We start from the raw sequence: 26,347 nt of genomic DNA, 5'->3' as shown, positions 1-26,347 counted from the left end.
TATTACTTTTACTGATTTAAAACAAATCATAATGAGCCCTCTTTGCATTCCTGGGATTGAACCATCTTGATGCTTAATTACCTTTTTAAAATTGTTAAATTGAGTCTGCAAGTATTTTGAGAATTTTTATGTTGAAGATATTGGTCTATAGTTTTCTTTTTTTGGTCATGTCCTTTGGTGAGTTTAGAACCAACCAGCATGATCCTCATAGAATAATGTTGCAGACAAGTCTCAGTATATTGTGGGATAGTTTGAAGAAGTTACCCTCCAGTGTCTGTTACTTCATGCTCAGCACTTCTATACATGTTCTGCCATTGTGTGTGCAAATGCACCACATGCATGCCTAGTGCCCACAGAGGCTGGAAAGAAACATGGGGTCTTCTGAGAACTGAACTTACTGTGAGTAGCCATTTGGGTGGTGTGAATTCACTCAATAGACTAGACTGGCCTTGAACTCAGATACCAGCCTGTCTGCACCACCACTGCCTGAGATTTGTTCTTTGTTTTATGTGTCTAAGATCTAGCATGATCTCTTTGTCGTCCTCTCTTTTCTTACTGTCTGTAAGCTTTCTCACCAACCTTACCTTCAAATCTCAAAGTCTGACTACCTGATCTAGTCTAGTCAGCTTCCTCTCTGTTTAATTCTGCTTTATTTTTGAGACACGTCTCAGTGTAGCCCAGGTTGGCCCCTGTATTCATTCTAACACTGCCTCTCAAGTGCCTCAATGTTTTTCGATACACCTCTCCAGGATTCCTTATCCTGAATTTCATCTAACTAAATGTCTGGAGTAGAGCCCTTCACTCCTGGGTGATTGTTGTGTGCTGCAGTGGTGCTTCTCTGTAGAGACCCCAGGTGGATATTGGTAGAACAGGCAGAGGTTTAGACAGTGATGTCTGTGGGCTTGCTCCTGAGATTCCCTCTGATCTTTTAAGAACATTCGGTGTGAGGGGGTATGGAGGCAGCTTGCCCTCCGAGTCTACACAGATAGGTGGAGTCTAGTCTTAATGTTCCTCCCTGCTGTTGCTGTAGGATAGGTGGAGTCTAGTCTTAATGTTCCTTCCTGCTGTTGCTGTAGGATCTTGAGCCCCACCCCTTTCCCACTTCCTAGATATTCTCACTTGAATCCAGTTGTTGGTTTGGGGTTTTATGTCCCTTGGTCTTTAAAATAAAATACTTGGCGTCAGAGTGGAGAAGTGCCTTTGTTTTATGTAATCATGAACAAATAAATACCCAAGGAGAAAGTTATTCTGACCCAGTCTCAGGGATACAGTCTGCCATGGTGGGAAAGGAACAGTGGTTAGGACTACCTTATTGGTGGCAGCAGGAGTAAGAGATGTCATACGGCAGCAGACAGGAAGCAGAGATGCCTCAGAGGCCTGCCCCTGTGACTCAGTCTGCCAGGCAGGTCTCACAACCTCCCACAACACCACCAGTTGGGACCAGCTATTGAGACACGGGCTAGCGGAGAACAGAGATCTGTCCCTCTTGGGTGAATAGTGTGTAAAGGTGAGTGGTGGAGCTGCTACCTAGCCTACCAAAGTGCATGGACACAGATGACGACCAAAGCGAGCAGACAGTGAAAAATGCCCACCATGATAATCACCGACCACACAGAAATGAGCAGGAATAGGTTGGCCAAAGAGCTGCAAATGAAGGTAGGAAATGCAAAGCAAAAAAACAGAATATTGAAGAGTGGAGTGGAAACTAAGTTCAAACAGTCAGGCAGGAAAGGGGGTGTGACCACAATGGATTATGGAAGTAATTCTCAGAAGAACAAAAACACTCTAGGCTCTGTGTTCAGGTGGCACTCTATGGTGCCTGGCCAGATACCCTTCTGTGCTGTACTCAAACTTATAAACATACATACACCACCTCCTGATACTCTGTGTGTCATTGCCCCTACTGTGGTGGGCAAACAAAGATGACCACTCCTGCCAATCTTCTCTTGACAATCCTTGTCTTCTGGCCGCTGGGGGAATATTACCCCATTATTGTCATTATTTGATCAGAGTGAGTGGTGGGACCAGGGCTGGCTGGAATACTTTTTGGTATCCCTTTATGAAGTTCCCTCGGTTGGAATCCAATGACCCTCAATTGCCCTCAAACGCCTGGAAGAGGGGGATAAAGGACCTAGGGTGCCAGATAAGGCCTTGTGCTTTCCACCACCCACCACTGTAGGTGGGTTTAAATAACCCGTTTGGGTGGATAGGTTTGTGCACAGGAGTGCAGTGACCACAGAGGCCAGAAATGGGTGTTGTATCTGCTGCAGCTGGAATTAAAGTGGATAGTGAGCAACCATGTGAGTGGTCCTCTGCAAGAGCAGCCAGCGCTCTTAACCACCAAGCCACTTCTCCAGCCTCACCTCTAGTTTTCTGTGCCTGAATGGACTGCAGGGTGGCTCCTCTGCCCTTTTGCAGCAAGCTTGAATGAACCTCACAATCCTCAGCACACCGCGCTTCGGCACCAAGGAACAACCATCTCCGCGGCACAGCTCCACCTTAGCCGCAGACTGCTGATGCTGGCCGCATCTGTGCTCCTTTCCCCCACTCTCCCTCTCCCTGGCTCAGGGGCTCTGTGGGCTCTGCACTGGTGCTTTTCTTGCCCTTCCCGAAGACAGCCAGAGTCTCTGGGAGTCTCTTCTCCAGCACAGTCGTGAATGCGTGTTTCTCCGTCACCAACCTCAGTAAGTAGCTGTTCTCAGTCTCCACTCTGAGCTGCCAGAAGTTGGGAGGTGACTGTGAAGCCTCATCTGTATTCTCCCCAGCTGTCTTCAGACTCACTGTGGGTCAGAGGGAGGTTTTGAACTCCCAATCCTTCCTCTGTCTCCAACAAATGGGGATTATGGTGCACACCACTAAAACTGGCCTCTCTTACATGTATATTGATATGTAGATAGATAATGTTTGTAGTGTGTGTGTTATCAGTTTCACTATGTAGCCCTGGCTGGCCTGGAGACTGGTATGTAGTACGAGCTTGCCTTCAACTTAGAGATCTGCTCCTGCCTCCCACTCCCAGTTGCTGGAATTAAAGGCATGCGCCACCACAACAGGCCTTTTTCTTCTCTCTCTCTCTCTCTCTCTCTCTCTCTCTCTCTCTCTCTCTCTCTCTCTCTCTCTTCTTTTTTCTTTTTGGCAGGGACTGATGTGTTCCTGAATGCTAGAAGACGGCGTTGGGTCCCCTTGGAGCTGAAGGTGCAGGTTGTGAGCCTCCAGGTACTGGTTCTGAGAAATGAACTCCAGAGGGACTAAGCAAGAGCAGTCATCACTGTTAACCACTGAGCTAGCTCCAGCCTCTCTCATAAGTTTCCCTAAAATAGAATCTTAAGGATTGTCTCCTAGGTCTCTTGAGTTTCCAAGTTCATCTGGGATCATGGGGGCAGGAGGTGCGCAGAGCACTAGGCTAGAAATCAGAAGCCAGCCCTTAAAAGACAGGGCTGGGGGCGTGTGAATTTTCCAAAATGAGGTTATTTGCTTAAGCCACCTGGGAACACTGGGACATTTCTGTCTTCAGCCCGAGCGCCAGATGGCCCTGCACCATTTGCTGCTTCAGAAGCGCAGCCTAAGTGACTTGCAGCTTCTGCCAATGTGTCAGTTTGATGCTGCGGTCCTGAAGGCACAGCTCACGTCAGGACTCCATGCCGGAGGAGGAAGAGTCCCCGAAGCGGGCTGAGTAGGAAGAGCGGTGCCGCATGTTTAGTCCGGAAATGGCAGCTAAGAGTGAATACTGCACAGCTCTGAGCTTCCTGTGTGCCAGACATTTTGTGCGGCATGCTTCAGTTGAGGTGTCTCCGCTCAGTTGAGAACAGTGAGGGGCCTGCTGCTAGGGAAGCCTGGATTCCCTGGAGACACCTGCTAAGGGTTCTGGAAATTGATCTTAGGTCCTCTACAAGAGCAGCAAGTGCCCATAGCCCCTGAGCCATCTCTCCAGCCCCAATTTTAATTTGTGTATTTTGCGTGCATACACATAATGCATGTGTATACTGCATGGGTGCAGGTGCCTGAGGAATCCAGAAAAGGGCGTCAGATTCCCTGTTACCGGAGTTGCTGACACTTGTGAGTTACCATGTGGAAACAAATCTGCCTCCTCTGGAATAACAGCCAGGACTTTTAACCACTGAGCCATCACTGCTGTTACCCAAGGCTCTGCAATCCTGTCTGAAGAGAAGGCTGAAAAGCATCCCAGGTTGTAGCCTCAGGCGAGCTTCTCTCTGGCTCCCAAGCTAGAGACCAACTGTCCACTCGATGTGCCTCATCTGGCTAGCATCTCAAAATGAGTTCCTGGGGCTGGTGCGCTGGTTCACTGGATAAAGGTGCTTGCTGCCATGCCTGATAACTTGAGTTCGATCCCCCAAATCTATGGCGTAGAAAGCAAGAACTGATCCCCACCAGTTGTCTTCTGACCTTCGCCCCTCCTCAAATAAGTAAGTAAACAAATAAATAAAGTGAGTTGTAGTAATAAGGGCGGCGGGGCTGCTTCCCGCCACCCAGCTAGCTTTACCCCAAATAATTACATGGAAACTGTATTCGTTTAAACACTGCCTGGCCCATTAGTTCCAGCCTCATTGGCTAGCTCTTACATATTGATCTAACCCATTTCTAATAATCTGTGTAGCCTACGAGGTGGCTTACCAGGAAAGATCTTAACCTGCGGCTGTGTCGGGTGGGAGAATCATGGTGACTGCCTGACTCGTCTTCTTTCTCCCAGCATTCTGTTCTGTCTACTCCACCTATCTAAGCTGCTGTCCTATCAAAAGGGCCAAGGCAGTTTCTTTATTAACCAATGAAAGTAACTCCTCCATCACTGAGTTCCTTACCTCCTACCCAAACCTTTGGTATTACCTTTTCCTTTACACGGCTTCCCTTGACATTGTCTTACTCCTCCACAGCAGTCCAGTGGCAGGACTTTTTTGTTTGTTTTGTTTTTCGAGACAAGGTTTCTCTGTAGCTTTGGAGCCTGCCCTCAAACTCTCTCTGTAGACCAGGCTGGCCTCGAACTCACAGAGATCCACCTGCCTCTGCCTCGTAGTGCTGGGATTAAAGATGTGCACCACCACCACCCCCCAGCATCAGCAGGACTTCTAAAGCCATTTTCTCCTCATCATTCACCAGCCCTAGCTCAAGCCTCCTAAAAAAGCCCCCCTGCTCCTGCTGCCCCGTCTATTGCGAACTTGTTTGGGGACACTGGCCCCTGTACTGGAGGACAGAACCACGCTGGTTATTTGGCCCCTGCTGGTCAGACAGGGCTCCTGGACAAGACTCTTCTGGGTTCTAGATAGGGGGTGAAGGGGGCTGTTCTGGGACAGCCAAGTGGCCCTCTGGCACCACCTGCTCGGCAGACCAGTGAGTGCTGGTGGTTCTGGGGCATTAGCTAGGATTAAGGTTCAGCCTTCTGTGAGCACTTGGAGGCACCCAACGGTACCAGAAAATTCTTGCTCTGGGGCAGGGTGGAGCAGGCTAAAGGCCATTCTCTTCGGAGAAGCTCTGGGCTGCCTGTGGTGAGACAGCCACACCCAGGTTCACTTTCTCTTCACTTTACTGATTCTTTATTGATTTTCTTTATTGATGGGTTTCACATCATGCATCCAGACCATATCTCATCTCCCCGTCCGTTCCTATCTGCCCTCTGCCATTGCAGCCTTCCCCTAAAAACAAAACAAAATTCAAAAGACAAGCAAAACAACCAAACTAACACACACACGTCTTGGCGTGAAAGCTGGAGTGGGACAGTCACACGGTGTCACCTTTAGTCCAGACGTCTTGTTAGTGTTCATTGAAATGAGTTTTCTGGTTTGCCATCTCTGCCTTCTGCTACACCCTCGATCCTGGGACTCCTCTTGGCTAGCCTGTTGTTGTCCTGTGTCATGGAGGTTTGGTTCTATAGGTCCAGGCCCTTCACGTGCTCCTGCAGTTCATAGATGAGGTCAATATTGGGGTGAGCCAACTCATAGCCCTGGTTCTGGGACTGGATGGTAGATGGGTTGGTCAGCCTGCCAGCTTCCCTCAACACCAACAGGGCAAGTTCTCCAGCATTGCCCTGGCTAGCTCACCCACTGCAGCAGACCGTAAGGAGCAGGTCAGTTCTGTTCTCACACCCTTGGGAATGGCTCGCCAGCACCCACACCGCCAGGACCAGCTCTACTCCTTTGCTCGGGCAAGGTGCGGGCCAGCTCTCCTGCCACCACATGGCAGATGACAAGAACAGGGGCAGCTCTCTTGCTCTCATACCCTTGGGGTCGCCCACCTGCAGCCCCACAAACAGGGTCAGCTCTACTGTATTGTCTGGGCAAGGCATGGGGCCTATTCTCCCGCGTGCCGCAGCTGGTGCGGGGCAGGACCAGCTTTCCCACTCTCGCGATCTCAGGGTCATCTTGCCCTCTTGCTGCTGGTGGCAAGTCAGGGGATGGGGCAGGGCTCTCTCCCTTACCCACGCCACCATATGGCAGATAAGACGTGGGGCCAGATCTCTCATATACCTGCGCCCCCATCAACAGGGTCAGCTTTACTGTGTTGCCCAGGTAAGGTGCAGGGTCACTCTCCTGAGTGCTACAACTCAAGAGGGCTCTCCCACTCTTGTGACCATGGGACCAGTTTTCCCGCCCACAACCTGGTCTACAAGAGCTAGTTTGCTAGTTCCAGGTCAGGATCCAAAACTACAGAGAAACCCTGTCTCGGAAAACTATAATAAAGAAAGGAAAGAAGAAGAAGAAGAAGAAGAAGAAGAAGAAGAAGAAGAAGAAGAAGAAGAAGAAGAAGAAGAAGAAGAAGAAGAAGAAGAAGAAGAAAACAACAACAACGTGGGTCATCAGGAGCGTCCCTCCAAGAAGGAATGTTTTGTCTTTGAGAAAATTGGTGCACAACTGCTTAGCTTAGGTGCTGTCCTAGAACACACCAAGCCTCTACATACAGTCTGCCTTATGAGTAGATGCCTAAGAAAGGGAACATGACCTGAGTTATGAGCTGTATCATTTGGTTGATTTATTGGTTGGTTGACTGATCTGAGACAGAGTCTCAATGCATTTCAGGGCGGCCTCCAACTTGCTGAGAGTGGCCTTGAACTTCTGGTCCTTCTGCCTTTCCCTCACAAGTGCTGGGAAGGATATGCACCGCCATTTCTAGCTTGTATAGTGTGAGAGACTGAGCTCCAGGGCTCGGTGTCTGTGGACAAGCCCTCTACCAGCTGAGCTGCATCCCTAACCCCAAAGTCCCAGTGTGGCTTTTGTTGTAGTGCTTGTTGTTCTAAGTATTTGTGTGGGTGCATGTGTGTGTCTTAGTTAGGATTACTATTGCTGTGATGAAACACCATGACCAAAAGCAACTTGGGAAGGAAAGGGTTTATTTTGCTTACAATTTCAATTAGCATTTCATTATTAAAAGCAGTGAGGGCAGGAACCGGAGGCAGGAGCACGCAGAGGCCATGGAGGAGTGCTGTTTATGGGTTTGCTCATAGACGCCGACCTCTACACACACCAGCAGGTTCAGTGCTGAGTTTTCCCCTTCCAGCCCCCAACCACAGCCTTCCCGGTTACAGCTGAGCCCTTTGCTGACATTCATCTCTGGTTGCTTCCCATAGCTAAAAATGTGACCAGACAACCCAGGGTTGGTCCTCCCGTGCTAGCACTGCACAAGCTGTGTGGTGCATTTGATTTGGGGGCTCTGGGTCCCCCGGATTTTCTTTTCTTTTCGACCACTCGTAAGTGGTCCCCACTGTAAGAGATCAGAGTGGCTCCTAGCCTCTCTGGCTTCTGAGTCACCTGGACTGGAGCCAGTCAGGTTTTAACACCCTGACTGTAGAGAGAGGACACTCTTCTATAGGCCCTGTGGTGTTTTTTGTGGGTTTTCACGTTTTCAGCTATGGTATTAACCCTCAAACTATGCTCCACTGGTGTCCCACCGGCTCCGCTTTTCCTCAAACTGTTCATGACACTGCTGCCAACAAGATTGGTTGGATCCATGAGGCAGCTGTTTTCAATTCCAGCCTTTGTCCCTGCCATGGCTTATGGCGAGGTGGCTTCGCAAGAGTGTATCATCATTCTGTTTAAAACCCCCGCAGTTAAAAAATTATGGCTTTACCATACAACATGTGACCACTGCCATTTTAACGGTCAGGTGACTTCACTGCCATCTTAACTGAGAGCCAGATCAGGTGACCAAGTTCCACCATCTTTACTGAGGTATTTCCTGCCTGTTCCCCAGTGCTGACTCTGTTACATGTGTGTTTTGTGCAGTGGCATGCCTTTTTTTAAAAACTTACCTTTGTCCTCTGTTTTGCCAATACCTAAAGCAGGTGTAAGAGACACCAGACTGGACTGGAGAGATGTGTCAGAGGTTAAGAGCACTGACTGCTCTTCCAGCGGTCCTGAGTTGAATTCCCAGCAACCACAGGGTGACTCACAGCCATCTGCAATGAGATCTGGTGTCCTCTTCTGGCCTGCAGCATACATGCAGGTAAAACACTGTATACATAGTTAATAAATCTTTAAAAAAAGAGAGAGAGAGAGATCAGACATTTCCATACGACAAACACCAGACAAAACAAAGAGACCAGCTATGCCAGGATGTGACCAGCACCCAGCTTCTTCAGATTCCTCCCCCAAGACAATACCCACAAATAAGCAGGAAGCAATCTTGAGAATTGCCATTCCAATTCCTTTAACCTGTTGTGCCTAACCTCCCACCTTTTTATTATAAAAAAGAGATAGGAATGTAATCTGTCCTATCCCTTTAAGAGACAAGCTCTGCCCACTCCCTCCCTGCCCCATCCATTGCAGAGGCAGGCAGATCTTCCTTCTGCTTCCAGTCTGAGCTCTGTTCTTTCTGTCTCTCTCCCAAAGAGGTAGCTGCTGCCGTGGCTCCTCTCCTCCCTGCCCCATCTCTGGTTCTCCTTCTCTCTCTCTCTGCCTCTGCTTTTCTACCTTCTTCCCTTTTCCCCTTTTCTTTCCATAACCTCACTCTGCATGGCATGTCTATCTTTCTTGGTCTCTCACCAGCAACACAGCCGGGACCTGTAGCATTTTACTTTTATTATTATGACTGCTGCAAAAACAGCAAGCTCTCTCTCTCTCTCTCTCTCTCTCTCTCTCTCTCTCTCTCTCTCTCTCTGTGTGTGTGTGTGTGTGTGTGTGTGTGTGGTTTTTTCAAGACAGGCTTTCTCTATGTAACAGTTCTGTCCTGGCATATGCTTTGTAGACCAGGCTGGCCTTGAACTCACATAGATCTGTCTGCCTCAGCCTCCCTAGTGCTGGGATTGCAGGTGTGTGCCACCACCACCCAGCACAGCAATGGTGCTTTTAAGTGCTGGCATCTCTCCAGCTCCCAAATCCCTTTTTAACCCCACTGAGAAGGCTGGTCCTCGCAGGAATCTTTCTGTGGACACTTGACAGCAGTGGGGACTCACTAAAGCAGATCCTCTCCAGAAAAAATGTACCCAAAACAACTGCATTTTCCCACATGCCCTACCTGACTCCCAGGTTCTTATTTTGCCTAGAGGCTGCATCTAGGTATATGTCAGGACTCGTCTGTAGCCCTGGAGGGGTGGGGCTGAGTTCTGTGCTGCACGTTGGAGCCACAGCTCTGCTTTTCAGTTTGCTACGGAGAAAATACCTCCTCTTTGGTTTGGTTTCCTTCCTCTCTAACGAAGGGTTTCTTGTTATTTTCAAGGCAGAGTCTTTGTTGTTCTAAAACGCATTATGTAATCCAGACTTGGCCCCAAACTCCCGCTTCTCCTCCTGAGTGCTAGGGTCCATGTGTGCATCATCAGGCCTGGCCAACAAGGGGTTTTGGTTACATGTATACTGAGAGGATGAAGGATGACACTGCAACCTCCTCAAGGCCAGCTTTGGAATACACATGCGTGTGCCTGCGGGGACAACACACACACACCGCATGTGTGCACACATACACACGCAGGGACTCTGTGGAGCCAGTCCTTTCTGATCTAAACTGACAATTACTAATAAATTGGGTGAAGATGCATCCTTTGAGCCTATACCCTGCAACCCTGCAGCCGTCTGGCTTGAGTGGAGGTTTCCAGGGAAGGTAGGGTTGATTCAAAAAGTGTGGCACTGATTCAATCTTTTCTAATAAATACTGCTGGCTCCTTCCTGGCAATGTCTTATCACTGAGGCCCTACCACAGAAGTTTATCCACTTACCCTCAGCTTCTGAAGCTCCTTGGATAAGTTTAAAAGGCAGATAAACCTGCTCCCAGGTTAGATTACTTACACTGAAAACAGACCCGGCTGCCTCTCCTTACACTGGGCCAATTAATTATTTTCTTATTCACTTAAAAACATTTTTCCTATTCAGGTTCTTGTTATGTGGCCCTGGCTGTCCTAAAATTATGTAGACTCTCACTAAGTGTAGGGGACAACCTTGAACTTTTGATCCTCCTGCCTCCAGTCCTGAGTGCTGGGATTACAGGAATGTGCCATCATGCCCAGTTTATGGGAGTGTGGGGAATGAAACCCAGGGCTTTGTGCATTCCGGGTAAGCACATCATCCACTGAACTACGTCCCTGGACCCAGAAGACAGACTTTCAGTAGACTATAGTGGGAGAGCTGAAGAGCTGTGTCTAATTCATGGGAGAGGAAAATTAATATGTGATATATTCCTGTGAATCCATAGCCAAATAGTAGAAAAATATAAAAATCACCCAACTTTTGCCCTAGCTGCTTAGTTCCATTTCTTTCAGGCAAACTATTTCTTGTGTGTATTTTGTGAATTAATTTGCATCTTTAATAGTCTAGGTATGGCAAGGATTGAACCCAGTGCCTGGGAATGGTAAGCTTCAGCACCAAAATCTCCATTTTCTTCTCTAAGCATTTCTTGGTAATTCTAATACCAGAGGCTCTCGTCCACCCAGAAAAACAAATACCTATTTGGTGCCAAGCCCTGTACTGGGTTCTTAGGCTAACTTTATGACCTGGCAATGCCTAGTACTGCTGAAGATGCCCACTGTGTGGAGGAAAAGCTCTCCAGTGGGCCTTGCCCCGGAGGCCCAAAGCTAGGAGCTGTGAAGGGCAGGCAGTTGTGCAGAGGAAAAGCCTGAGAACTGTGGCCGTCATCTTCTGTCATCAGCTGTGGCACCTGGCAGACACTGGATACCATAGCCAGCAGACAAAGACCTGGTAATTCAAGCCATTGCTTGGCCTCTCTGCCGAGTCTTGTTCTAGAGAAAACTGTAGTCTCTGGTTTCTTTAGAAGGCCCTGTGTGGAAGCGTCTTTTGTCTTTGTGGTGTCTGGAATACCATCACGTGCTCGCTGGCTAGGTGAGCCAGGCGCCTTGGTGGGGACAGAGAGGCTCCCTAGACACAGCAGGGCAGGGCAGGGCAGGCAATTGCACAGTTCCTGACTAGGGTGAGGCCAGATGGGTGCTTTCAGGCCTCTGCCTTTACTTCAAAGCTGTTTCATCCTAGCGACCTTATCACAGCCATCTCTGAGCCGCCCGTCCGTTCAAGCTGGGCTTGGCTGTCCTGGTTCTCTGCTGGATCCCCAGCGCTGGCCTCCTCCCAGCCCCCGCCATCGCAGGGCCGAGTGCTTGGTTACCCAAAGGATGTGCCCTCACTGCTGTGTCGATGTTTTCTTGGAGCTTCACTGTAACAATGGCTATTTGGGAGTCCGGAAGCCTCTTCAGAGGTCGAGGGTAGGAAATAAAGGTTAAAAATACCCAACAAGGTCACTCAGGAGGCTGGCAGATTTCTTTGAGTTCAAATCCAGCCTGGTCTACATAGTGAGACCGATTTCAAAACAAAACAGAATGAGTTATCAGGTCTGTGATCCCAGAGCAGGAGGTGGAGAGCTGAGTTTTAGACCAATCTGGTCTACATAGACAACTTGTGGCAATCTGTGCTACAAGGGACCCTGTCTCAAAGGATAAAAAAACAAAGAAAATAAAACTTTTAAAGTCAAACAAACAGGGTGTACCAAGTCAGGAGGATCCCAAGATCTTAGGCTTGAAGTGACACCTTGTCTCAACACGCCATAAGATTTCTTTAAAAATTCAACATCAGTGGAGTAAGGTTCAAGTCCCGAATCCCCTGGGCAAACACAAGCTCGTTTCTTTGGGTTATTAGGAGGGAAACGACGGTCTGGCTCAGGTGAACCCTCTAAGTGGAACACACACCACCACCCCCACAACCGGTTTTGCGGTTTGTTGTTTCCAGGCTTTTCAGGACTGGGGTCTTTCACGCAGTTTAAGACAGCCCCTGCCTGAAAGACCCTTCGGGTCGCGTTGGTTCCCCAGCCGGTGCCGGCGTCCGCAGTGAAGGAGAGCAGGGCGCTCTTGAGGGCAGAGGAGTAAGGTGAAAGCGCTCTCCCGCCTAGCCGCCCCTCCGTCCGGTGCCCCTCAGCATCCCTTCCGTAGACCTCGTCTGCCCTCAGGGTCTGCCGCGCCGCCCACCGCCTGCCGCCAGGCGATCTCCACGGCCAGCCCGGCCGGCTATGTGACGTCACGAGCCCGGGGTCCTCGGCGCCCGCTTCCCGCTCCTATAAAGGCTGACGCCGCGCGGCGTTGCTGGAGTGGCCTTGTCCTCCTCGTACCTCCTCTGTGATCGGCGACCGGCAGCCTCGGGCCCGCGGTCTTAAGACCGAGCACCGTGAGTAGCCGCCCGCGAGCCGGACCGGGACGTGGTCCCTGAAGGGCGGGCGTGGTTGGAGCCCCGAGATGGCTGTGGCCTGCACGAGGCGGCGGCGGCGCCTCGGCCTGGCGTAGCCTGAGGCGCCGTGGGGCCCGTTGCCGACCCTGGACCGCCGAGAGCGCGAGTCGACCGGGGCAGGGCCGCGCGGCCTCTCGGCGCTCGCCCGAGGAGTCGTAGCCGAGCCCTGTGACGAGCCTGCTCCTCTGAGGGCGGCGCCGGTCGGACCCGAACGTGGCTGCAAGGCCCAGGCTTCGGCCCGGGCCTGCCTCAGCGACAGGCTTGCTGCCCCGCGCTCCAGGGCGGGTGGCGGCGGGGCTGGGGGGGGTCCCTGGCCGCCCCAGGTGGTGGGGGTCGTTGCTAGTCGGCTCGATTTGGGGCTCCCTCTCTTCCTCCCGTATCTGGCGCTCCTAGCTCCCTATGGGTCTTGCCTGTTGTACCGCCGAAGCTGCAGGTCCAGACGGGCTAGTTCTTTGCCTTGCTTTGTCGCGTCCTGCCGTCTCTGAACTCACTACTGTCCTAGCCGACCCCGTCGTCTGAGGTGTGTGACTCTAGGAGCCCTTGACCCTAAAACAGGAGGCGCCTGGGATTTTTAAGGGCTAGCCTGACACCTGCCCCTTGGTTCACTTTTAATGGAGTCCGCTGGTTCGGGTTGGGGACTGGTCGTTTTTCTTCAAAATGTCACAGTAGAATGTGTCTGTGCCATAGAACAGTGCAGTCCCTTCCATTCTGCAGACTAGTAAGGTGTCAGAATTTCGAGTCACTTAAAACAGGTGTTTGTTTTTGTTTAAAGTTTAGGTTTAGTAGAATTTTCTAGGTGGTTTAATTTCCAAATCCAGGAGCTCAAAGTATTGAAGGGTTTTTTTTTTTGAAAGCATGTCAAATCGAAATCTCATACATTATTACTTAAAAATTTTGCACTTAATTCCAACACAGCACCGAAAGTTAATTCTAGGATTACAGAGTGCATTGAATTACAGATTAACCGATTGCTTCCCTGTCATTTAATAAGATCCTGGCTCCCGTGCAAGCAACCTAATACCTGAATTCGACTATGACTAAGCACATCTTTATTTATTGTGGATTATTTCAAGGAAATATGGAATGATGTTACTTTTAAAGTAATTCTGTCAACTACGTAGACTTGTTCTGGAGTGTGCATTCCAGTGCTGGGTACTAGGAAAGAACATGTTTTGCTATTAAAAACTAGCCTCCCTTTATTGTTAGCTGTACTGTTGCCTTATCATAGGGGAGGTGTGCTGCTCTGTTCTCTGTTCTGCATTATTGGCAAGCACTAAGTACCATGGAGAAGCAGACATGTTCCTGAGTTGAAAAGTGAAATCTGAGTCTCTCCAAGCAGGGATGAGTGAGAGCTGGGTATTTCAGTGAATGATTGGAGAATGGGATTTAGCGCCCCCACCCCATCCCCAGCTTGTTTGCTTGAGGGATGGGGACAAGTGTTGTGAAAGCTGAATGAATATTTTAAGAGATTAGAGTCTTAAGTGTTTGACTCTGAAAGGGGTGCAATAATTACTTTATATGCCAAACCCTATATTTTGTGAAAATTCACATTGTTTCTTAATACAGCCCAGATCAGAAAGCTTCAGCGGTACCTTGAGTTAATAGATAGTAATAACACTGAAGAATTGTGTTTACCTCACAATCACAGACCTTAAAGAGTTGCCTGTGAGTTAGGTGTGGTGCATACCTTTAGTCTCTGTAGTGGAGGCAGAAACAGGTGGGAGTTTAGGACAGAAGAACCCTGTCTCAAAAAAACAACCGAAAAAAAAAAGCTGCCTGTGAGTTTAAAGAGGTCTTGAATTAATCCTCCTCTTTTGGAAGAATGAGGGAGAGATCTGAAGATAAGAAATTACAATTACAGGCTTAGAGCTTTTAGTTTTAGTTTTGTTTGCTTTTGACTTTCCCTCAAATTCAAGTCATGTTAGTTTTATGTTAGTTTTAGTTTGCTTAATTTTTTTATATATGAAGTTATATTTTTCCTAATGGCTCATATTTTATCTGAATTGAGTTTTTGGCTGTTGAGTTCAGTTTTTGAGACAGGGTCTCATGAAACCCACGCCAGCCTCATACTTCTTTCTATGTGATCCTCCTCCTTGCCTAAAGGCTGGGATTATGATATGTGCTTACATGCACTGGCTCATTTTTTGGCCAGGTGGAGAGGACAGTGTTAGGGGGTGGTTACACTACTGAGCTGTAACCTCCGCCTCTTTGGTATTTTATTTTGAGTTCCCACAGGCTGGCTTGAACTTTGTATGTAATCCGGGCAGCCCTTGAATTTATGATCCCCCTGGCCTCAGCCTTCCAAAATTTGGGTATTATGGGACTGATTTCTCTAATCCTGGCTGTTGTGGAACTCACTCTTATAGATCAGGCTGGCCTTGAACTCAGAGACCCTCCTGTCTCTTCCTCCCTAGTGCTGAGATTAAAGACAAACACTTTTAATTTTTTGAGACAGGTTCTCATCTAGCCCAGACTGGACTTGAACTTGACTCTGTACCTTGCTTCTCAAGTACTGAGTTTATAGGCATATGCTCCCATGACTTAAAATGCATTTTCTTGTTTTTGCTTTGTTTTTTTTTTTTTTTTGAGGCAAAGTCTTTCTGTGTAGCTCTGGCTACATTTAGACCTGACTGGCTTTGTACTCACAGAAAGTACAAAGACCTGTCTTGCTCTGCCTCTTGACTTAGAAAGGCATGTGCCACCACACTTGACTTAAAATACATTTTTGAAACAGATTTTTTTATTGTAGGGATTTAGTCAGAGTATCTCAAACTTGTACACCTGAACAGTAAGTAGGTAATGAAAAATTAAAAAGGACTCTTCTAAATTTAAGCTCCTTGTGGGCTTTAGAGATCGTATTGACATCTGCTTATATATGTCTTTTATTTTCTTGTGTGTACTCTTCTGTTTGTTTATCTAAGTGTGCATACTCTATTCTACTCTTTGGAGTAGTTGTTTTTCACTAGTAGGGTTTCACTGTAAGAAATTTACTTTTATTTGATAGCTTTGTTTATTTTGGACTGACGTCACTCGATCCAAAGGTGGTTGCTGTGGCAGTTAATTTTTCATATTGAATGATTACTCAGTGGGGAGCATACAGGAGGAACGTGGAAAGCATATATCTTAAAAATTGTGAGGGGTTAGTAAATGGCTGAGCTGCCAAGCCTGATGACCTCAGCTTGATCCCTGGAATCCACATAGGGGAAAGAGCGAACTACCTCCTGCAAGTTCTGACCTCCACATGTGTGCTGAGATATATGCACACCCACACATATTCTAAAGTAAATGGCAAATAGAGATAGCTCTTAATACCAGTTGTAAATTCAGAACTGCCTTTAAGTGGACCTGTAAGGCTGTTTAAAAGAGCTGTACTTGGGAGATTTTGTTTTGTTTGTGAAGAACTTAGAACTGTACAATAGCTCTTAAGTTACCGCTTCCTGACAGACTAGTTGATGAAACATCTTATAGAATTAATAATTATTCAATGTACTTTCTTTAGATGCCTTCGATAAAGTTGCAGAGTTCTGATGGAGAGATATTTGAAGTTGATGTAGAAATTGCCAAACAATCTGTGACTATCAAGACCATGCTGGAAGGTAACTTTATGAAATCTTGGTGGGGGGGGGGGGGCGTGTAACTTAGGATGGTGGCATGTAACCTCCAAGTATTAGGTTTACTTGAGCCAGTCTGTTACAAGCTTGAGAGTGAGAAGGGTGGTTTCTTTTCTGCATTGTATGAATAATGAAACCATAGACTATTAAAGTGTTTTTTTTTTTTTTTTTGTTTTCCCTTTTTTAAGATTGCTAGGCATGGTGGCTCACACCTTTAATTCCAGCACTTAGCAGAGGCAGGGGGATATATGAGTTTCAGGCCAGCTAAGACTATATAGTGTGACCCACAAACACACACAAAAAAATTATTGTGTGTGTAGGCATGCCATGTTATGCCAGATAATGTATTTCAGGAGTCAGTTTTCTTTCAGCTCCGCTACTCCACCTTGTTGGGGTTTGTTGTTGTGTTTTTGCTTTTTTTCTTAAGAGAGGGTCTGTATAACCCTGACTGTCCTAGAACTCCCTGTAGACCAGGTTGGCCTTGAATTCAGGGATATCTACCTGTCTTTGCTTCCCATGTGCTGAAATTAAAGGTGTACACTATTCTACCTGGCTATATTGTTTTTTAAGGTTTTATTGTGAATTATGTGTGTGTTTAGATATATGCACGTGCTTGCAAGTGCCAGAGGCATTGGATTTGTCTGGAGCCTGGAGTATATGGGTGCTTGTGAGCTGCCCAATATGGTGCCAGGAACTGAAGTGGGTCTGCTGCAGTACATACTCTTGACCACTAAAGCCATCTTTCCAGTCCCTACCTCCCACTCTATTTTGAGGCTGGGTCTCTCATTTCTGCCTCTGCAGTACACAAAGAATGTTGAGATTACATATATAAACAAGCCTTCACATCCAGTCGTCGTCTGTTTGTCCATGTCCTCTCCCCCCCTCCCCCTAAAGACAGGGCTTCTCTGTGTAACAGTTCTGGCTGTCCTGGTACTACTTTGTAGACCAGGCTGGCCTCGAACTACCTGTAACTGCTATACCAGGCCATCTAGCACCCTCTGACCGCTAGACACCAGATATGCAAGTGGTGCACAAACATGCAGACAAACACCCATCCACATAAAACAACAACAACAAAAAAAATCCAGTTTTTTGTTTGTTTCTGTTTTTTGAGACAGGGTTTTTCTATGTAACATCTCTGGCTATCCTGGAACTTGCTTTGTAGACTAGACTGGCCTCGAACTCACAGATCTGCCTGACTCTGTCTCCCAAGTGCTGAGATTAAAGGTGTGAGCTACCACTACCCAGCCAAATTACAGTTTTTAGTAGCTGTTTGTCTAGGTGGGATAGGATTGTAATACCATAACTGGTGAAGATGTAAATGAATTTGAGAGGATTAGAGATAAAAATGACTTTGAACTAGAATTGTTTTGGGAGATTCCTTCAAGGGAAAATGGAACATTTCTAGGTGACTGGAATGCTTGCTGGGTTGTATAACTAAGAGGTAGGGGTTTTTCTTCTCCTTACAGTACAGGGGCCTGAACCCAAGGCTTTGTGCACAATTAGACAAGTTCACCTGAGGTAGAGAACTCGTAATACTGATTGCACGGAGAATGTCTTCTTTGTGAGTGACTTTTTAAAATAAAAACTGTGAACATATTCTCTTTGGTAGTTGGTACATGTCATGTGGCACCTGAAGTCCAATATTCTGGTAACAAACATTGTAGGTCCTTTCTTTTTTGTTTTTTCAAAACAGGGTTTCTCTGTTTAAAAGTCCTAGCTGTCCTGGAACTTGCTCTGTAGACCATGCTGGCCTCGAACTCACTGAGATCCACCTGCTTCTGCCTCCTAAGTACTGGGATTAAAGGCGTGCACTGCCACTACCACCACCGGGCATGATCCTTTCTATTAAGTGTGTAAACCCCTTGATATGTCCTGTAGTCATGGTTTATCAAGTTACCTGCTGATTGAGGGAGTATGGAATGGTCCCAATACAGAGAAAGTGATTCAGGTGTCTTATAAAAGTAGGTGAATAACCGACAGCAAACTTGCTTCCTGAATACTTGTTTTAGCAATGGAAGTAGTCACTTCATCTTAGCGGTTGTTTGATGTGCTCATCTGTCCTATCCTGCTTCAGAGAAGCATTTGCCAATTTTAAGAGCTTTAGTTGTCTAGAAACTTGTACAGACAGCTTTGCTCTCAGAAGTAAGTAGAATGATAGATAGCAGTAGTTAAAGGAGTCTTTTCCTCTGTATTTGTGGGCTCAAAGCAGCATGGTTTCATAGGAAGTACCTGCAGCTTACAGGATTCTAGCCTCCTGAGGTCTGGAGTTCTTTGGATTTGGCTTCTTACTGATTTTGTTTTGTATATACAGTGTTTCTGGTTGGTTCCATATGACTTAAGAACAAAATGAAACTCTTAAACTCAGAGTAATTAGAAGTGAAAATCTTGATATGTATACGTTTGGATTGACTTATTTGTCTAAGATAATGGTATCACATACCATTATCTGACAGGTACTGACCAGAAGTCCCTGAAACTAAATAGCTTAAAGGAATGTATTTTGCTACTTTCATATAAAGTCTTAAAAACACTGCTAAATACTAGAGAAGCTTTATTAGTACTTAAGCCTTCTTCTAAATATCTTTGTATTTAAATAAAGGTAATATTTTATGTTGTCTGCATTATCAGTATATGTTACACAAAGAAAGATTTTACCGTGTAGATTCTCTTAACAGTGTTGGGGGGTTATATATAAACTTGAGGCTTTTTGTTTTGTTTATGTCTTTGTTTTCTCTAAGGTGGGAAGGGGTGAAAGACAAGTATTGGAGTTACTGGGAGAGAGATGACCTGCTCTTTACCACTCCATTGAAACTTGTTATAAAGGACCTTAGTGAGTGCCTTGTGCTCAAGTGCAGTGTCTGTTTTGGTTCTCATCTAGATTTGCAGTACCTACGGGTTGACCTAAGTGTTTTGTCTGCATGTATTTATATACACCCTGTGCATGCAGTCCCTCCAGAGGCCAGGAGAAAACATCAGATTCTTCTTGAACTGGAGTTACAGACTGTTGTGTAAATTGATGGAGAGAGGAAACCCTGTAACGTTTATTGCAGTTGTGTAGTGGCTGAGGACTATGGCAAAGACTCTTAGGCCAAGGATATCCCCCAAAAGTACTCCAAATATAAGAAACAAGCAAATAATAAAAAAAAATGGGTCATATTAAAAAAAGAGAGAGAATGGGATTCAGCTTTTCAAGATGTTCCTTAGTTATTCATACTTCATTAAATCACTGACAGGTGTGTGCCCCATGCCCATCCATACTAGATAGTTTTAGGTCTACTTGGCACAAGCTGCAGTAAAATTGAGGAAATGCTTCCACCAGATTGACCTGTGAGTGTGTGTATGGGGGGGGGTGTTCCTGATTAATGATTGTTGTGGGTGGGACCCATTGTGGATTTGTCTTACCCCTAGATGGTGGTCCTGAGTTGTAAAAAAAAAAAAGCTGGCTGAACCAGCACTTGGGAGGCAGAGGCAGGTGGATTTCTTTTGAGTTCGAGCCAGCCTGGTCTATAGAACAAGTTCCAGGACACACAGGGAAACTCCATCTTGAAAAAAAATAAAAAAGGAAAGAAAAAAAGCAAAACAAAACAAAAGCTGGGGCTGGGGAGATGGCTCAGCGGTTAAGAGCACTGGTTGCTCTTCCAGAGGACCCGGGTTCAATTCCCAGTACCCACATGGCAGCTCACAACTGTCTCTAACTCCAAAATCTGACACCCTCACACAGACATAAATGTAGGCAAAACACCAATATACATGAGAATAAATAATTATTTTTTTTAAAAAAAAAAAAAAGATAAAAAAAAACAAAAGCTGGCTGAGCAAGGCAGAGGAGCAAGCCAGTGGCTTCTGCTTCAGTTCCTGCCTCCAGGTTCCTGCCTACTTTTTGACGGGCTGTTACCTAGAAGTATAAGATGAAATAAATTCTCTCCAACTTGCTTTTGGTGTTTTATCACACTAGAAGTCCTGACTAAGTATGTTGTTATGGAGTTGGGAAATAATGGCTTCTCTCTTGCTGGATTTCTTAGATTTGGGAATGGATGATGAGGGAGATGATGATCCTGTTCCTTTACCAAATGTTAATGCAGCAATTCTAAAAAAGGTAAGTAGTTATTTTTTGTTTTTGTTTTTCTTGTTTTGGTGTTGGGTATTGAATTTAGGGTCTCAAATATGTTCTGATACTGAGCTACACACCCAGCGCAGGTAAGTTTTGTTTTGCTTTGTTTTTCAAAACAGGGTTTCTCAGTAGCTATGAAGCCAGTCCTGGAACTAGCTCTGTAGACAAGACTGGCCTTGAACTCACAGAAATCTGCTTGCTGTTGCCTCTCTAGTGCTTGTTTTATTTCTTTGGTTTGTGTTTGTTTTGTTGTTGGTTTTTGAGACAGGGTTTCTCTGTGTAGCCCTGTGTGTCCTGGAACTCACTTTGTAGACCAGATTGGCCTAGAACTCAGATAGCTCTGCTTGCCTCTGCCTCTTGAGTGTTGGGATTAAAGGCTTATGCCACCACTGCCAAACTTGGTTTGGCTTTTCTTTTTGTTGTTGTTGGTTGTTTTTTGTTTGTTTTCTTTTGTTTTGTTTTTTTGAGACAGGGTTTCTCAGTAGCTATGGAGCCAGTCCTGGAACTAGCTCTGTAGACCAGGCTGGCTTCGAACTCACAGAGATCTGTCTGCCTCTGCCTTCCAAGTGCTGGAATTAAAGGCATGCGCCACCACTGCCCAGCTTGGTTTGATTTTTTTTAAGATGGGGTCTTGGTTGATAGCTCAGACTGGCCTTCAACTTGGAAGCAATCCTGCTGCCTTGTGGGTGCTAGAATTGCAGGCATGTGCCACCATACCTTTAATGAACTTAACTTTTAATCTTTCCATTGTTTCTTAGTGTAAATGAATAAATTTGTTTTTGTTTGTGTATGGTATGTGTACACATGTGTTTTGAATGTCTACCTGAAGCCAGAGGAGCACATCAGATTTCCTGATATATGACTCTTATCTCCTGAATCTAGAGCTAGACTGGTAACAAACAAGCTTCCCTCCCCATCCCACATACCACAAGCTCTAGGGCTTGCAAGTGCATGTTGTCTCAACTTTTTTATATAGATGCTAAGGATTCAAAATTGGGTCCTTAATGCTTGTTCAGCAAACACTCAAGACAGGGTTTCTCTGTAGCTTTGGAGCCTGTCCCAGAACTAGCTTTTATAGACCAGGTTGGCCTCAAACTCACAGAGCTCCACTTGCCTCTGGCTCCCGAGTGCTGGGATTAAATGCGTGTGCTCAGCTTCAGCAAGCACTCTAGGGCTGAACTGTCTCCCCAGCCCTGCATTTTATTTTATATATGTATATGTATATAGGTGTCGTGCCTTCCTTTGTGTGCCTGGTGCCTGAGGAGGCCAGAAGAGGGCATCAAACCTCCTGGAACTAGAGTTACAGGTGGTTGTGGGTTATCATGTGAGTGCTGGGAATTGAGCCCATGTCCTGTGGAATAGCAGCAAGATGCTCTTAACTACTGAGTACTCTCTCCAGCCTCTCTGATTTTTATTTATATATGCGTACAAGTGTTTTGTTAAGTGTGCCATCTGCATTCAGTTGTCTGCAGAGGCTAGAAGACAGAAAAAAATACAGGCAGTTGTGAGCTTCCCATTGAGTGCTGGGTACTGAACTTAGGTCTTCTGTAAGAATAGCAAATGCTCTTAATCTCGGAGTCATCTCTCCAGCCTCTTGGTTTGTGGGGAGGTTATTGTTTTATGTTTTTGAGACAAGCCTTGCCATCTCAGGCTGGCCTGGAACTCAGACTCCTACTTTTTTTTCCCCCAACTGTTTATTAGATTATAAGTATGCCTCAAAACACATGGCCCCTCTACCATTTTTTTGTTTTTAACAGAATCAGGTGTAATGCTATGAATGATTTGGTTACATCTAATAAGATCTTTCATCCTTAAAAGTTAAAAAGATTATTTAAGCTTCATTTTTTTCTTTCGAGCTTGACTGTCAGAGGATGTGGGGTGGGTAGTGGGAGGATCAGGAGTACAAGGTAATTGGCGCAACTAACAAGTTTAGGGCCAGCAAGATAACTTAATGGGTAATGCCTCTTCCTGCCAAGCTTGATGGTCTGAGTTTGGTCTGTGAATCCACATGGTGGAAGTAAAGGCTCACTTGTCCAGCCTTCCTGTGTGTGTGTTTGCAATAAGCAAACTTTGTTTTTAAAAGTTGACTCTAACTTTTTGTTAGATCACCCTTTAGCTAGTTCTTATCCCAGTGTAGGATTGATGCTCCCAGCATTAAACTGAAAGTCTTGTAACAGATTGTCAGAAGAATTTGTTGTTGTAGGTCATTCAGTGGTGCACCCATCACAAGGATGACCCTCCTCCTCCTGAGGATGATGAGAACAAAGAAAAGCGGACAGATGATATTCCTGTTTGGGACCAAGAATTCCTGAAAGTTGACCAAGGAACACTTTTCGAACTTATTCTGGTATGTTACTGGTATATAATAAGGTAGTTCTGTTGCAGAGCCTTTACCCCTTAAGGGTTAAATTTGCTAGGTGCATCATTGATCCTCAACTGTGGATAGTCTCTGGACTCATGCAATGTTACATATTAGTAGTTACATTAAATTTAAACGGTCCAAGCACTTTTGAGAGGTAGAAATGTCAGGTCAGATAAGTAAAACTCTTGCTGTGTCAAACTCACTTTAAGTAAACAGGCACAATTAGAATTAAAGATGAAAAAGAGTATGCTAACACAATTCAAAAGAAAGCTAGAATGGTTATATTTTGGAGCTAAAGAGGGCTGTTTCATAATGATAAGGGGATTAATTCGTTAAGAGTATATAGTTATAAACACCTACCTAGAAGCAGATCTTCAAAAAGTGGAAAAAGTAAAACACAAAGGTCAAGACACAGTTGTTCAGTCATAGAAATTTCGTTACTATTTCTCAGTAATTATGATAAGTGGACAGAAAACCAGTTCAGAAACACTGTTGAACAACTTGTCTTAATTGGCATGTAGTCTCTTACATTTAATAACAGCCATATAAATTCTGGTCAAGATAGACCAAGTTGTGGACCATAAAAAGCTCAGATTTAAAAGTATTCAAGTAATACAAAGTATCTTATCTGACCTCAGTGATAGAAACATAAAAAATGTCTAAAGCTGGGTATGGTGGTGCATACCTTTAATCCCATACAGAATACAGAAGGTAAAGGCAGATTGAGCTCTGAATTTGAGGTCAGCCTGGTCTACATAGCAAGTTTTAGGACATTTAGGGATATATAGTGAGACCTTGTCTCAAAATAAAATCTGGAAAAAAAATTACAAATATTTGAAAATTCAGTAATTTCCTAGTTATTTATAAGCTAAAGAATAATTTTTTTAAAGGTTTATTTATTTATTAAGCATACAATGCTGGCAAGGAAGGCACCAGGTCTCATTACAGATGGTTGTGAGCCACTATGTGGTCGCTGGGAATTGAACTCGGGACCTCCAGAAGAACAGCCGGTGCTCTTATCCTCTGAGCCATCTCTCCAGCCCCTAAAGAATAATTTTTAATTAGTATTCTTAACTGAATTGAGATAAAACAATTAAAATCTGGGATAAATGTAAAGCAGTATATAAGAGGAAAATTAGTGAAAGATGAAGTTAATTAAAAGTAATTAGTATTAAAGGGCAGAGAATTTCATAGAATTCATTAAAAGATGTATCATTTTAAACTCAATGTAGATTGTTAATCACGCAAATGTTCAGTACACATGACTAAAAACCATCTGTCATTTACAGGCTGCAAACTACTTAGACATCAAAGGTTTGCTTGATGTCACATGCAAGACTGTGGCCAATATGATTAAGGGGAAAACTCCTGAGGAGATTCGTAAAACCTTCAATATCAAAAATGACTTTACTGAAGAGGAAGAGGCCCAGGTATTTTTGATAACATTTTATTTTTTTATTTATTTTTTTTTTTTTTTGGTTTTTCGAGACAGGGTTTCTCTGTGGTTTTGGAGCCTGTCCTGGAACTAGCTCTTGTAGACCAGGCTGGTCTCGAACTCACAGAGATCCGCCTGCCTCTGCCTCCCGAGTGCTGGGATTAAAGGCGTGCGCCACCACCGCCCGGCTTTTTGATAACATTTTAAAAGGACACTGAACCTCAGTAACATAAAAGAAAAAAGGATGCCTATCATGAAGTCTTGGGCTAGAGCTAGGACTGGGGCTTATTGGTGCACTTACCTAGGATGCCTTTTAAATGCCTTGATAGCAACCAGGTGTGAAGGCACATGCCTTTGCTCTCAGCACTTGGAAGACTGAGGCAAGCTGTGAGTTTCAGGACATCCAGGGCTGAGAAAACAAAACCCAGTAACAAAAAAAGTCTTGATACAGAGGGATAATGTATACCTCTTCTTATTACTTCTGGTCTGTCTCTGAATCTGAGTACTTAGAAGATACTGTTCTTTTGAAGACTTTTTTTTTTATTCATGTGTGTGAGCATGGTGGCCGGAAGAGGGCATTGAATCCCCTGGAGTTAGAGTTACAGGTGGTTGTGGGGCAGGAACTAAATGAAAACAGCATTCTTAACCTCTGAGTCATGTCCAGCCTCTTGAACGATTTAATTTTGTGTGTATTTTATGTATATGAATGCTCTGTCTTCATACAGACCAGAAGAAGGAATCTAATCCCATTACAGATGGTTGTGAGCCACCATGTGGGTATTGAAGATTAAAGTTAGGATCTCTGGAAAAGCAGTCAAGTTCTCTTAACTGCTGAGCCATCTCAAGAAAAATGGATTTGGGGTTCTTCATTACCAGATTATAGATTTTTTTTTACCTAGGACGTTTAGGACAAACGTCCTAATTGTTGGCTTTACAAAGTGGAGCCTGATAATACAAGATTGGATGAGTTTAGTGTGCTTGCCAGTTTAGAGAGTGGGACTACAGCTCCTAGTTGTGTTTGCTGTTTGACAGTGGGAATCAAGTCTACTCTTAATTAGCCTGGTATTTTCCCAGCTTTCCACCTGCCCTTCTCACATCACAGAGACTACTGATGGTACAGTATAGCCATCTCAGAAAACCACTCAAGGTACTTCCTTGTCTGTCTCTTCTAGGTACGCAAAGAGAACCAGTGGTGTGAAGAGAAGTGAAGTGCTGTGCCTGACACTGTAACACTAGAAGGGTTGTTCCACATGCTAGTTGCACTGCTCTGTTTATAATTGTTAATATTAGAACAGTAGACAAACGCAGTCTCGTCCTCACTGCATGTGTAGTTCCAGTACAGATCTGACCTATGGCTGAGTTTCTTCTATGAGCTAAAGTTCTTTTGTTTTTGTTTTTTTCAGTATTCTGAATAAAACTGAACTTTTGGGTTCTCTGTGGAAAGTGGCATTTTGGGCTTTCCCTCTTTCTGTAAAGTGATTTCTGCCTAGTTCATTGTCCAGTTAACTTCAGTGAGCCTTTGAAAGTTGGCATTGTAAATAAAACAACTTATGAGAAGTATTCTGAAATAGAATTAATAAAACATGATCTTTGTTCATGAGTTGGAAACTGGAACAAGGGAACTTGAAGTCAATGTTGCAAGTGGGGTTGTTAAGATGTGTTCCAGCCTCTTTGCTGCTGGTAAGCTTGTATACAGCTGGGCTCTCTTAATTGGATCTGAGGACTTGTTTTGTCTTATCCGCCTCCCCTTTAATTTTTAATCTCAGCTTTGAATATGTTGCCTAGAGATTTAGTTTACTACCCATTTTGGTTTGGGAGGAGGGCTGTACCTCGACATTTCTTAGCTTTTCAAGAGGCTGTAACTAGACATTTGTTAGCTTTTCAATTAAAAATGACACTTACTTCATGTGGTATGTCATCTTTTTATCATCATTGTTCCTACATGGGGAAAGACACTACTTGCATGTAAAAAGTAATTTAATCTTTAGCATTAAAGTGTATGGCAAAACTCAGAAAACAGACATCCTGAAGTGCAAGATGCTTTTTAATAAAAAGTAATGCAATAGGTAGTAAACAGTTGCTTTTGTGAATGTAAATGTGTCTTCACTTAAATGAACTAAGTTTAGTCATTTTTAGTTGACAAGAATCTTAGGTGGTTTGTCTTTCACTGGA

General features: G+C 45.1%; 1 protein-coding gene across 2 annotated transcripts; it reads left to right on the top strand.

Annotated features, from left to right (window-relative positions):
• Positions 1–12,435: 12,435 nt before the first annotated feature.
• Skp1 (S-phase kinase associated protein 1) lies at positions 12,436–26,081 on the top strand. Of its 2 annotated transcripts, XM_075992699.1 has the most exons (7): positions 12,478–12,593; positions 15,403–15,449; positions 16,153–16,249; positions 20,290–20,363; positions 22,582–22,725; positions 24,030–24,170; positions 25,348–26,081. In XM_075992699.1, the coding sequence occupies exons 3-7, from the start codon at positions 16,153–16,155 to the stop codon at positions 25,381–25,383; spliced, it is 492 nt and encodes a 163-aa protein (XP_075848814.1). In that variant the 5' UTR covers positions 12,478–12,593; positions 15,403–15,449; the 3' UTR covers positions 25,384–26,081. The 2 variants fall into 2 exon arrangements, with proteins under 2 accessions (XP_075848813.1, XP_075848814.1); XM_075992698.1 differs by lacking the exon at positions 15,403–15,449 and having other exon boundaries at positions 12,436–12,593.
• Positions 26,082–26,347: the final 266 nt, after the last annotated feature.

This window comes from Microtus pennsylvanicus, chromosome 11, assembly GCF_037038515.1.
Source record: "Microtus pennsylvanicus isolate mMicPen1 chromosome 11, mMicPen1.hap1, whole genome shotgun sequence".
In the NCBI taxonomy this organism is placed as follows: domain Eukaryota; kingdom Metazoa; phylum Chordata; class Mammalia; order Rodentia; family Cricetidae; genus Microtus; species Microtus pennsylvanicus.
This window is presented reverse-complemented; position numbering and strand designations above follow the sequence as displayed.